We start from the raw sequence: 12847 nt of genomic DNA on the forward strand, positions 1-12847 counted from the left end.
AATGGAAGAAGAAGGTCTAAAGGCAGAAAGAGGGATTTTGTGTGTGTGTGAAGAAGTGTGTGTGTGTGTGTTACCGGCTGTTGAGTGTGTAGTTCTGCTCTTTCAGAGCAATTTCTCTCTGCTGGATCTGAATCACCTCCCTGGACAGATCCTCTGGTTTCCTACAGGCAGAGACAAACACAGAACAGTTAGCATGCACACATGTGTACACACACGCACACTTACAGACACACACAACAAAAAAAATCAATACGACTGAGTGAGCAGAGAGGACAGAGAAAAGATGGAAACAACGACGTTTCCATATTCTTTTGTTCGTCGGCCGATGGGGAGCTGGGAAATAAAAAGACATGAGCAGCAGAGGGAGAGATGAGAGGAGGATAGTGGGCTAAATACTGGTCACAGTTCTACAAAACAAACTCACTCAGTGGGAGAGATTGACAGATTACAAAACACATACACACATACACAAACAGACAAGGGTAGAGCAACAATAGAGAAGGTCACATACTCAGACAGAGATGCACCACGTGACCTGCACACTGTAAATATAGAGAGTAACTATGGATCTGTGCATAAAAACAAAATTCCATTATCCCTTTAGCTCGTGTGAAATGGGCACACATTTAAGGAGTTCAGCACACTGTGTGAGTTAGCTGCAAGCTAGCAGGTAAAATGAAACGTGGTATATCTTGGTCATTAGGATAAATGACATTTTAAATTCTAAATATGTGTGAGATCAATGTAACAAGCGTAATAAGGTTTCAACAGTGTTAGCATGAGACATCGGCTGAGTAAGAGGACAAATTTAACACATGGAAGAAAAAGGCTGAGAGGTCGGGTGAGCGTCAAGAGTGGAAAGCCTGAGTTCCCCCCGCGTGAAATATGAATGGCATGGATTTATCAACATGTCCACTTCCGCTAGGTGGAGCCTCGTGTATGGAAATAATCTCATGAATAGAATATGAGTTCACGAATAATGATGGCATAAAGAAGAAGGTAATTCCACATGGCCGTCAGCACTGAAGGATGAGCCTTCCCCTGAGCTTATATTAGAGGCTTTCTCAGCGTGTTCTGCCAGTGTTTCTGGGGGGGGTTTCATGGGTCATGAGCCTGCCAGCTCTGTTGACATTACCAATAAGAGGTTGGTAGCAAATTATAGGGTGAGATGTTGTGAACGACAAGAGAACGCACCAGTCAAGAGTCCACTGAGAGTCTAGTATTAAGCAAGAATTTAGTGAGAAAGGGGAAGCTATTCAAACACTAAGATTGAGGTTTTCATTTTGGCTGTGGCCCGTGTGGTTTAATCTGGGCTAAGGGTGAGAATTTTTTGATTATAATCTTGAACTACATAAGTTTCAGAGTTAAGTAAATACAAATGTATGCAAAATTTGTATCCTTCAAATAATCAACCTCCGCTGTTGAAAAATAAAGCCGACGCAGAAGTGCAAAATCCTGTAGTTTGTCAAGTGTCCGCTTGAGGCTGGCTGCAGAAGCACCATCAGTCACATACACACCTATTCTAAAAAGCCGTTTTTTTACAGCAGAATTGAACATGTTTACAGCCTGGTCAAATAGCTCATGTCTCCATCAGCAAACACTGTACTTGGGGGGGGGGGGGTGGATTTCTTTATAACTCATCTGTTTGGATTTTATGAAGGATATGCATTATTTACAATAATTCCCATATCTGACGGGATTGATGGGCGGGGCTGGTCACTGTGTGTCAAGAGGCTTAAAACCTGCCTCATCTTAAACTCTCAGCCAGTCGTTAGGTTGACTGAAAGTTAGGTTGGGACAGCATTTCAAGCATGGCGACAGCCATTGATGGGACTCCAAAGCCCCCTGTGGTCTACTTAGTCCATTAATATTTACGGTCTATGGACCAAACAGGATTTTCCTCGGATTTTGGAGCCACTCTTAAGTGGACACTACTTAACTTTTTTTAAGGTTGCAACTTGTCAATCACAAGGAAGCACCGTCCATAAGAATACCCTACTTTATCATCTTTTAATGGTAATACACTTAACAACATAGACATCATGCTGTATTGAAGAAGACAGAACATAAAATCATTAAGAAAATGTTTCCTACAGTAAGTTGAGAGTTGAGTAAGAAGTATGGCCATTTCATCATGGACTTCTTTACCATTGTCCATGTTTGAGTAAGAGGAGCCACCACCTGCTGGCCACAAAAACTTAATTATGTTTAGTGTTCTTCTTCATTGGCTTCGCTTTTCAGACATGGAAGCTTGATTCACCTCTATTAAGGAGTTTATGTTAAAATGAGAGTGTGATCTCGTGCCTAATTAAAGCTTTGTTGGATGATTTTCAGGAAACATTTGTGATAAGTAGAGACCCCTTAAAGCGATCTGTGTTTTATGTTATTTCCTGGATTATTACATAAATGATAAATTATTTAGATTTAATTTGACTATTACTTTTCAAGATATTTTGTTGCAAAAATCTTTAACTAAAAGTACTTTTTTCAGCTTTAAACTGAAAAAAACATAAGTCTTTATAAAGTACCTTTCAGGAAAATTCCAATGCATTTTTGCAACTTTTTGTCAGAGACTAATGCCCACCAATGTGAATTTAATAATTAACAATGGAATAAAAGATGGATGATAAAAGAGAGAAGAAATAAAAAAAGATGGATTAATAACATTTCAACTAATTTTCAGTTTATAGTACTTTCATTATCAAGCCAGCATACTGTAATAATACATCACAGTTCATGTAGAAAAGAACCTTAACCTTATTTTCTTTATACACACATTCACCTATTGGTCTCAATTCTCTCTTCAGAAGGGAATAGAAACAATCTTGAAAAGCCAACCCATTTCCAAACAGTCTCCCTGTATGCTTCCATCATCTGTCTCCTCAATGTTCCTCCATCTAACAGCCTGATTTGAGGAAAATATTTTCAGACAGTTTCTGTCCATCTTACTTTAATTGTGAGCCACATGGGTAGGCACATGAGCAGGCACAATGTAATCAGACTGTGCAACAGAAGGAAAGAAAATAAACACTAGCAACCAGCCAACTGCTGGCAGAGATGAGCCGAGGCAGTGACGCTCGTCGTCTTTACCAGACAGCCACATTGATTGTTGCTCAGGAATCAGGAGAGGAGGGTTAACTTTTGTCCTAAGTAGTTATTTTTGTGTGACAGAACAAGACAGAAAAGCCGGTAAGAAACCAAATCCTCTGTTGCAAAAGACCCTTAACAACAGCACAGAAGTGTTTACTCCTCATTAACAACAACTGCTGCACAACATGTTCTTTTCACACCACTAATGACCATCCTCAACTGGCTATGACGGATAGAGGAACAATATGTAAACTCAAGTGAAACAATGTAGAAGGATCAGGAGCTTGCAGTCATGAAAACGACCAACAGGCAGGCCAATTTAAACAAAGCAATAGAAAGAAGTATAGACAAGCATGTCAAAACACTACAGCCATTATGAGATATTTCATATTTGATAACTGAAGAAGCAGACGATACACTGGCCTCTAAGACGAAGCTTTGTTTGGATGTAAATATTCATCCAGACACCACCATGTTTTTCCTTCTGTAAGTGCAGTTTCATAAGACCTGATATCAGTTTCAACTTTTGAAACAGGTTATCAGGTTATTGACATATGTAAGGATTCACTTTCTATTATCTTAAAATAAAATAATGACACACCTGAAAACCTTCAGCACAATACAAATCATGAAATAATAACTGCCTAAAAGCTTTGAAGGCAATCACAATGTGCTGTTAAAGCATAAAGTCAATACTAATTTTCAAACCAGAGGAATAAAAGGTGAACAGATCGCTAAATGAAACACTCCTGCTCTCCATTCATCACAGGACCGTGTCAGGAAACAACATGCTGACAATTAAGTCGAGCCATTTAGCAAACAGTAAAAACAGCTTGAAGGAGTTCCGAACTGTTGATTTGCAAGCTGCATTAACCTTTACTTTTGATCAGTATGAGCCTCACACATATGGCTGCCCTTTAGAAGCTGTATGTGTGCGATGCAGTTTTCTTCTTTTTCAAGCAACGGCACTCAAGCAGCCAATCACATGGCAGTCTGAACACCTGAATTTTGAGGAGGGTTTTACATTTTCAACTCAATTTAGCCAGGATGGCCTGACTTTAATCTTAAGGAAAATGATGGACAGCCCAACCCAATAATGGTATGAATTAAACTGAGACTGGTATTACATTTGCAGTGATCCTCTCAGGGCTTTTAATAACTGTAAATTTAACAAATGGTATCAGCAGCAATAACACATTACATAAGACCTGAAACCTTCCATGAGTCAAGAATTTTGACAGTGTGTCTACCTCTTTTTTGTTGCCCTGCAGGAGGATGTAACACACACACACACACACACACACACACACACACACACACACACACACACACACACACACACACACACACACACACACACACACACACACACACACACACACACACACACACACACACACACACACACACACACACACACACACACACACACACACACACACACACACACACACACACACACACACACACACACACACACACACACACACACACACACACACACACACACACACACACACACACACACACACACACACACACACACACACACACACACACACACACACACACACACACACACACACACACACACACACACACACACACACACACACACACACACAGAGAGAGAGAGAGAGAGAAACTGAATACGCTGTGTGGATGTGTCCTATTTAACATTCAGTTAACATCACAGCCTTAGTTAATCATCGAGAAAATGGAGTGTGTGCGTGTGCGTGTGTATGTTTGTATGCATGCATTTCCTGGACAATGTTGCAGTGGTTTTATTGTCTATCAGATCCGCCCCACTGCACACAAGGAAACATGCAATCATTTTCTCTTTATCAGTTTTGACTGGGTGCATTTAGACGCACTCAGTGCACACACATGCAGGTATGAAGCAAGCAAACACACACACACAAACTTGTACAAGTTGGTGAAATCAATCCACAGTGATGAGGCACATTTATTTGGTGTGACCACAGCCCCATCTAGTGGTACTAATGTATATTACATAACTAAAACGTTAGAAAAGAAACATCTTGTTTTGTTTGTCTCATAACGACACACAGTCACACCCTGGCACAGTGTCTGACCTGATGTTGAGTCCAGTAGATTGCCCCAGGTTTTCCCAGGCATGGAGTTTCTCTGCCAACCTCTAAGGGTTCAAGAAACAAGAGGTAACATATTAGGATATACAGGAAGAAATAAAACAACTGCAGTATATTAACGAATACATTTGGTCAGAAGTATAAGTGCAATACATGTGCGTTATAAAACACCATATCTTAATATGGGCACTGACACAACATACTCAATAGCCAAAAAGTCAGAGGACACCAGGGGAGGCTTTAACAGAATATTATCCTTAACCTGCGGAAATGTATCAATGAAATGATGCACAACATCTGAAGGCTATCTCATCAACTAAGTTCAGTGTTGTTTTTGTTTTGTTCATTTCTTCACAAACCATATAGATACAGCTTATAGAAAGAGGGAAAAAAATGGAAACATGATTGTATTGTATGAGTTAATATATGGTTTGTTTCAAAGTGTTTAAATATAAATGAGGCAGTGAAGGTAGAAGAACAAGCTGATAAAACTGATTATCAGCCAGCGGCAGTTAGTGATATGGCGCAAGCAAGAGGCAACACGGAGGGGGAGTGCTGGTCAGGGTACGAGTAGTGTTCAGGTGGCAAAATGTTGTAGAAAAGCTTAAATGCGAAACAGATCTGCTCGAGGGTGCCCTACGATGCCAAAATCAGCATTGAGTGACACTCTGGCACACTCTGGTGAGAAGCCATAGCCATGTTAAAGCTTTGAGGGTGGTCATCATCTTCTTCTGATGGGGTTTCAAGTGACAGATCTATTAGTGTCCGTTTATTTTTTTGCTTTCATCTATACACTATTATTATTATTATTATCTAAGTTTGTGTAATTGTGATTTGAAATTAAAATGACGGGAAATTTGAGAACCTCGTGGAATTCTTAGAAACCTGTCCATCAAAATTACAGACAAACATACATTCTTATTAAAACACTTGAGGAACATCACCACCTATTATTAGGTTCAGGTTTTTTGAGGTACAAAAAAATCATAGCATGAATCAATACATATCCCAGAGGTTGTCTTCACTGAATACTTTTCCGGTTTTTAATGGAATTTTTTTGAACAATGACAAAAAATGTTGAAGTCTGTTCATCATTCTGACCAATTCAAATACTGATGTCGATCCAGTGTGGCATCATACTCATGCAAGCACACAGACCCTTTTCCAGTTTGTGCACAGAGTACATTTTTTGATTAAAAAAAACAAAGATACCCCTCGGCGCATTATCCCTCTTCTCAACACTGTGGCTCTTGCTATTTGCTGCTGACAGCACAGTGAAGAGCTATGGATTGGAAGCCTTGGGGCGCATCTGTGACCACTACAGGAAGTTACAGCTGGTGCAGCGGGGCGGCATGATGTAGGATTTCCTCTTACTGATGCGAGTGCTTGCAGGGTCGGGAAATCCAACATTCAGAGTCTTAGCTAGTTTTGATCACCACAATGGGAGGAAAGTTTAATGACTACAAAACGTTATCTGAACGTACAGCTGGTAAATTCAGTCACCAGTGTGGCTGCAGGACTGGGATTCTGCCCCCAGAACAAAATTAAAATGGCAATGAGAGGTTGAAGACTAAAAGGTTTGTTAGTATTCAGTTAGAATAATTCTGTCAAATTGCATTGATCAAATTCGCTTGCTTGAGGAAAACTGACACTGACATGGAAGTGACCACAGGTCAGTGTATTTCTCTCCATGCTCTAATCAATGCATTATAATGTTATATTGTTTTTCATGTCACATTATTTGAGATTAAGTTGTTTTTAAAAAGAAATGCTACTTTGTAGGTCATGATTCATGAAAAAAAATAAACTTACTCCACCAGTAATAACACGGTATGACAGAATTTTTTCTGACCCCGTCCATCAAAATGACAGAGAGCAAGGAAGTCTCATGCAACCTCTGTTGCATCACTTGTTACTTGTTGACTCTACAGCAACATACATACAAAATCTAAGCTTCTGGAGGTTTCCCTGGCTAAGCAGTTATCACAGGCTTCACATCACCAAGCTTCACATCAATATGCAAGCCCAGCTTTGCATGAGACGTGTACAGCAAACAGCTACTTGACTTTTCATAACAGTTCTTTGGAGTGAGGAAACACGCTTCACTATTTGGCAGTCTTACGATCAAACTTGTGTAAGTGAGGCAGATGCCAGAAGGATGCTCATGGTTTTGGATGAGGTTTCATAACAAGCTCTAAAAGGTGTGCGGTTCAATGTCCACTGACTTTTGGCCATAAAATGTAGGTGTTACCATTAACATTTGACAACAAATCTGGACTGCCAATATATTATTCAGGTCTTTTAATACACATTTGGTAGTAGACTGTTTAAATGATGTTATACCAATGTGCCACAGAAAAGGAAATAAAATTTACCTCCTTCTCTAGTTCTATATTAACTAGTTCTTCTTTTGTTTTTTCCATCCTCTCCAGCTTCCTCCTCAGCCCCTCCACCTCCTCTTTCAACAGGCTGCAGTTCTCCCTGCTCTCCCTAGACAGAGAAGAGCCAACAGAGCAGAGGCACACACAAAATTACTTCAAAGCATGAAAGTGCCTGATGTTAAAATACAGGAAACTTGAAATCACTGGCTACATCCAAACTCTAACAGGGTTTTTAATCTGATTTCAGATTTAGAAAGATCACAGGAACTTCATCAATGCAATAAAAAAAAAAGTATTACTTGGAATGAGCAAGTTTATGTAAATTGTGCAACATATTTACATGTGTATTGCATTAATCATCTGATTACACTAAAACCCAAGCTTACATAAAGTTTCTCTCTAAAACAGGGGTTAAAAGGGGTAACCAGATGTTAACAGAGGAAGGATACTTTGATGTGACATGATAGGATATTACTTTACCAATCCTGCTTCATTACCATGCCAAGTGGCTAATTAAAAACTGTCTTAAAACCATCAAATGGCTCTAATGACCAACCAGTGAGTAACAGAGGAATTTTATCTTCAGAGGAATTTAAGTTTGGTTATGAACTGTTTTCTTGATGGATTACTGTGAAAAGCCAAATAAGTTTCATACTTTAAAACAATGCAAAGTCACTGGTTTCCTTATTCTCCCTCCTAGTGTGGTATGATGACCCACAGAGACGCTGAAATATCAGTTTGAAGCCCATCAGGGGTCACACTAAGCTGTACTCTTACACTATGATACTCTGACTATTCTCCTGAAAGGTGGAACCTTTGGAAAGCAATATACAAAATTCAAAATATCTGACCTGAGGAAGGCATTATCCTCTCTGAGGCGCTTCAACTCCTTCTCCAGGTCTGGCACCTTTGCCACTTCAGACTTCACAGTCTTCACAATGGCAATGTCTTGTTCCTGGAGGGTCAGACGCCTCTCTAACTCCTGCCAAACAGGACCAAAGAAATGAGACGGAGCAAAGGCAACAGTAGACATTGGTTTATTTTCTGTGCACTGCGAAAGCATCAAGTGCCCTTTTCTTTCTTAGACATACAGTATATTTTAAATTAAATTATTTTAACAGTTTGTAAACCAGAATCTTAATCATGTCAAACGGCATGAATACACACAACAAACATGAGACATGATGTTCAATTCAACCAACTTTTATAAAATGTAAAACTGAGAAAGGAAGCAAAAATGTAGTTTAAACAAGAGAGTTATATCAATACATATATATCAAAAAGAATGGCATATATATCATTATAAACCATCATTGATCCCTAGCCTCACTTAAAGAAACTGTTTTTAACATGAAATCTACAACCTGCCCGAATGACATAGTTCCTACTCGTCTTGTTAAGGAGGCCTTTGACTCCATTGGTCCAAGTATCCTCTCAACTGTTAACAGCTCCTTGGCATTCGGCAAAGTCCCATCCTGTCTTAAACATGCTGTGGTGCAGCCTCTGTTAAAGAAACCAAATCTGGACCCCTTACTGCTTTGTAATTACCGACCCATCTCAAAACTACCTTTCCTCTCCAAAATACTAGAAAAGGTTGTTCTGCACAAACTTTTGCCCTACCTTCACCAAAATAATATACTTGATAGATTTCAGTCAGGTTTCAGGGTAGCTCACAGTACTGAGTCAGCCTTACTAAAAGTCCATAATGATCTCCTCCTCACAGTCGATTCAGGAAACTGTGCTGTCCTGGTTTTATTGGACTTTGGTCAGCTGTTGCTGTTTTTAAATGTGCTTTATAAATAAATGTGATTGATTGATTTTCTTACTCATTTTCTTTGACACCTTATCCAGCAAATCACTGTCATTTTTTTTTACAAACTAACAACAGTAAGAGCTTCTAACTGTAGTGGCTTTGTGCTTGGACAATGCTGCTTGTATTACTCTGCCGCTAATGTAACGGAAGATGAACGCAATAGGCAAAAAAAATAACAAGTCAGTGGTGCATAAGTCTGTCTCATTAAACACAACATTGCAATAGTGACAAGCCAACTCGAGGGGAAGCAAAGCCGCCACCACAACCACTATGTTTACTTTTATTTATTTCTTTTTTAGGCTACAATGTGTTTGTGTTGAATATTAAACATATTTTTTAAAACAGGGACTAGAGTGTACTTTTCCCAGGCAAGTGTTTGATCTCTTCCAGTGCTATGAACATTCAGCCTCATGGAAGCTGATCCAGCCACAAAACTGAGGCAGTTTGAGAGCATTTTGTCTATAAACCACATAAAAGGGAACAGCTAAGAAACTAAGATGCGTCCCTCCCGGCAACACGTCGCAGTGCTGCTTCAAGAGCACAGCTAATACAGAAGCTAACAGGCATGTATGGCATATAATTTATGCAAGTCCTTTGTTATGCAATACCTGGTTGACCAGACGGTTCCATTTAGCTTAATTTTATAGAACTAAAACCAGGTAAAATTAAATTAAAAAACCTAGGCATGCACACCACACAGTTGGACCACCCTGAATAAGTGTGGTCATTTTCACTGTTGGTAAAATACCTTTATCTTGATGATGTGCTCTGAGCAAGAAGACTGAGCAGCTTGGAGACTCTGGCAGAGCTGTGACACTTCTTTGTACTTCCTGTTCATCACCATTATCATACAAAAAAAGACAAAACTGTATGGTCAGCATTCATCTCATGCAGTCAGATTACTATTTAATCCGTATGAAACAGAGTGCAGCATGCAGTAGACTCTGTGTGTGTGTGTGTTTGTGTTTTTACCTGTTTTGTAAATCTAACTGCTCCTGCAGTTCCTGGTTTTCCAGAGTTTGAGAAGAAATTGTCAAGTCTTGATTTTGGATCTTTTGCTTCAGCTCTCTGATTTCATCCTTAAAAGAACTAATCGTCTGGAAACAGATTACAGATGTAAGCCATACTGGACATGGTGCGTACAAATACAGTCAGTGTTTAAACACATCTGTGTGTGTACCTGATTAGCAGTGTTTAATCTACTTTCTCTCTCCTCCAGTTTCTTGTTCATCCCCTCCAGATTCTTGCGGAGAGATCGATTAGCATCCACCTGCTCCGATAGGTTCTTCACCGCTTCGGTCTCTCTCTCCTCCAACTTTTTGATTCTTCCCAAGAGGTCCTGGTTCCTGTCAACCTCATGCTGTAAAAATGGTCAATTTAAAATTCGGTCTCACATAATGTTTTCTGTTAAAATTATTAGTAAGTGTATGTATGGAATTATTTAAGAGAATAATAGCATGACATCCTGCATCCAATTACAAATATTTACACAGACCACAGGTAAAACAGTACGATAGGACCTGTGACCTGTACCTCCAAGTCTCTTGCGCTATCAGATGCCGCCCTCTCCAGTTCAAATCGAGCTCGCTTATGACTGAGCTCCATCTGCTTCTTTTCCTGGTCCATCTGAAGGTAGCGATTCTGAGATTGAACCCTCTCTGCTGCTTCCAACAACTACAAGTACAGACAAGTCAGTCAGTCAGTGCTGAGGTCACATTTTAATATCAATTTACACAGCTCACTGGTACCATGCTACCAGTTTCAGTTTACCTCCATGCTGCGTTTGAACTGACTCTGCAGGTTTCCAGTCCCAGCTGGCTGCTCTGACAGCCTCTGTGGAGCTTCAGAGCTGCTTATGAAGGAATTGAAGGACTTCAAGGTTGTTAACACGGTGGTGTTATCGTCTAAATCCATGCTGAGAATCTCTGGTGTTGCGATGCACAAATTGACTTTCTGAAATTAAGAGCAAGGTCAGCAAAGTTACAAACAAGGTATTTCTGGGGCTTGTATTCATTCATGAAGTAACGCAGCTATGCAAAGGGTTACTAACATAAACGTCAGCCTTCTTACACAACATACACAACAAACACAACAAACACAACATTGTTATCCAAGCTAACGTAGCAATGTAAAATACAGTCATGCCATTTGTATTTGCAAATAGTTTGACGGTTTCTGATAGGTTTTCTTTGTTTACTCTTCACTTAAACTTAAAAAATGTTGTTATCGCTGCCGTGTCGCCACACATCTTAAATCTTAAATCTTAAATCTTAATCATGATGCTAAAGTGTAAACGATCGTTTATATTCAGATGATGCTAGACAGCTAACTGACCGAAAAAAAAACTACAACTTTGGCCCAATTACAAACTATCTTTCAAATAAACATCCTCACCTCGTTGTTGACTTGTTTTTTCAAGAGAAGAAGGTTAGTTGTAGATAAGTTCTTATAACTCTGCTAGCGTGTTAGCTGCACATACTCCATACTCCAGAAATCCCTCCAGTTTATCTCGAATGAGATGCGTGTGGTATCGCGAGACTCCCCTGGCCTATCGCGAGAGTGTCATTTTTCAGAGTGGAGTTTATTTAGCAAAAGTTCGAGCTTTTATCATTTAGGCTTTAGTTGACCATCTGTAATGCATTTTTAATTTGCCTTAAATTAGAGGGAAATATATTATAATTAAAATGCCCACAAACCGACAGACTCAGAAATAAATCCAGAAACTTTATGAAAAACTTCATCCTCCCCATATATGTCATCCCATTCATGTAGATCCCATAAAAGTAAGTACACACACTGGTAAAATTCTATTTGATTGTATTTTTCACTTTATTTTTAAAATGCAGTTTTTAATTTGTCCAACAGAGGGCAGCACTGTTATATATAGTATATGTTCATCAGCATGCATTTTAGAGAACCGTGAGGAACTGGACACAAATACATGGAACCAGGTGTATTATTAGCCATATTTAAGACGTTTTTAAACAATATATTGGCTACTACTTGGGCCACAGTCTTAATTCTCATAACAAAGTACAAGAGTATGAAAAAGATGCATATTTAATTGAATTGCAACAACCTACCATGAATGAAAAACCTGTTGTAACGTGACATGACCTTGCACAGAACCTTGTCACCAATCATCTGAATTTGCATTTGATCTACATACATTGCATTGCATTTGATCTACATACCGCCATAAGGAAATCTGTATTTAAAGGCAAAATTGTAGAGTGCACATCTAATTCTGTGACTAGTATTGGGTTCTGAGGCAATACCAAGCAAAGATGTATGTCTTTTGAATCGGGAATGCAAAATGGGACTGCTGTATAATTCAGACAGGAAACATAGAGTACTGTGAGGTACATATATAGGATAGTAAATCAACTGCACTTGTAGAGGGCCTGTCTAGGCTTTAAGCCACTCAAAGTGCAGCGACTACACACATTAAG

At 39.3% G+C, this 12847-nt stretch overlaps 1 protein-coding gene across 1 annotated transcript in view; it reads right to left on the reverse strand.

Annotated features, from left to right (window-relative positions):
- The window catches only part of mad1l1 (mitotic arrest deficient 1 like 1), a 66296-nt gene extending 54348 nt beyond the window's left edge, over positions 1-11948 (reverse strand). Inside the window, exons 1-10 of the mRNA XM_061054873.1 lie at positions 11790-11948; positions 11166-11348; positions 10929-11069; positions 10576-10755; positions 10368-10492; positions 10144-10225; positions 8434-8564; positions 7577-7691; positions 5187-5248; positions 75-161 (exon numbers count right to left, since the gene is read on the reverse strand). Of these exons, the coding sequence (XP_060910856.1) occupies positions 75-161; positions 5187-5248; positions 7577-7691; positions 8434-8564; positions 10144-10225; positions 10368-10492; positions 10576-10755; positions 10929-11069; positions 11166-11309 (1067 nt within the window). The 5' untranslated portion in view covers positions 11310-11348; positions 11790-11948. The remainder of the gene's footprint in view (positions 1-74; positions 162-5186; positions 5249-7576; positions 7692-8433; positions 8565-10143; positions 10226-10367; positions 10493-10575; positions 10756-10928; positions 11070-11165; positions 11349-11789) is intronic.
- Positions 11949-12847: the final 899 nt, after the last annotated feature.

Source organism: Labrus mixtus, chromosome 2, assembly GCF_963584025.1.
Source record: "Labrus mixtus chromosome 2, fLabMix1.1, whole genome shotgun sequence".
Lineage (NCBI taxonomy): Eukaryota > Metazoa > Chordata > Actinopteri > Labriformes > Labridae > Labrus > Labrus mixtus.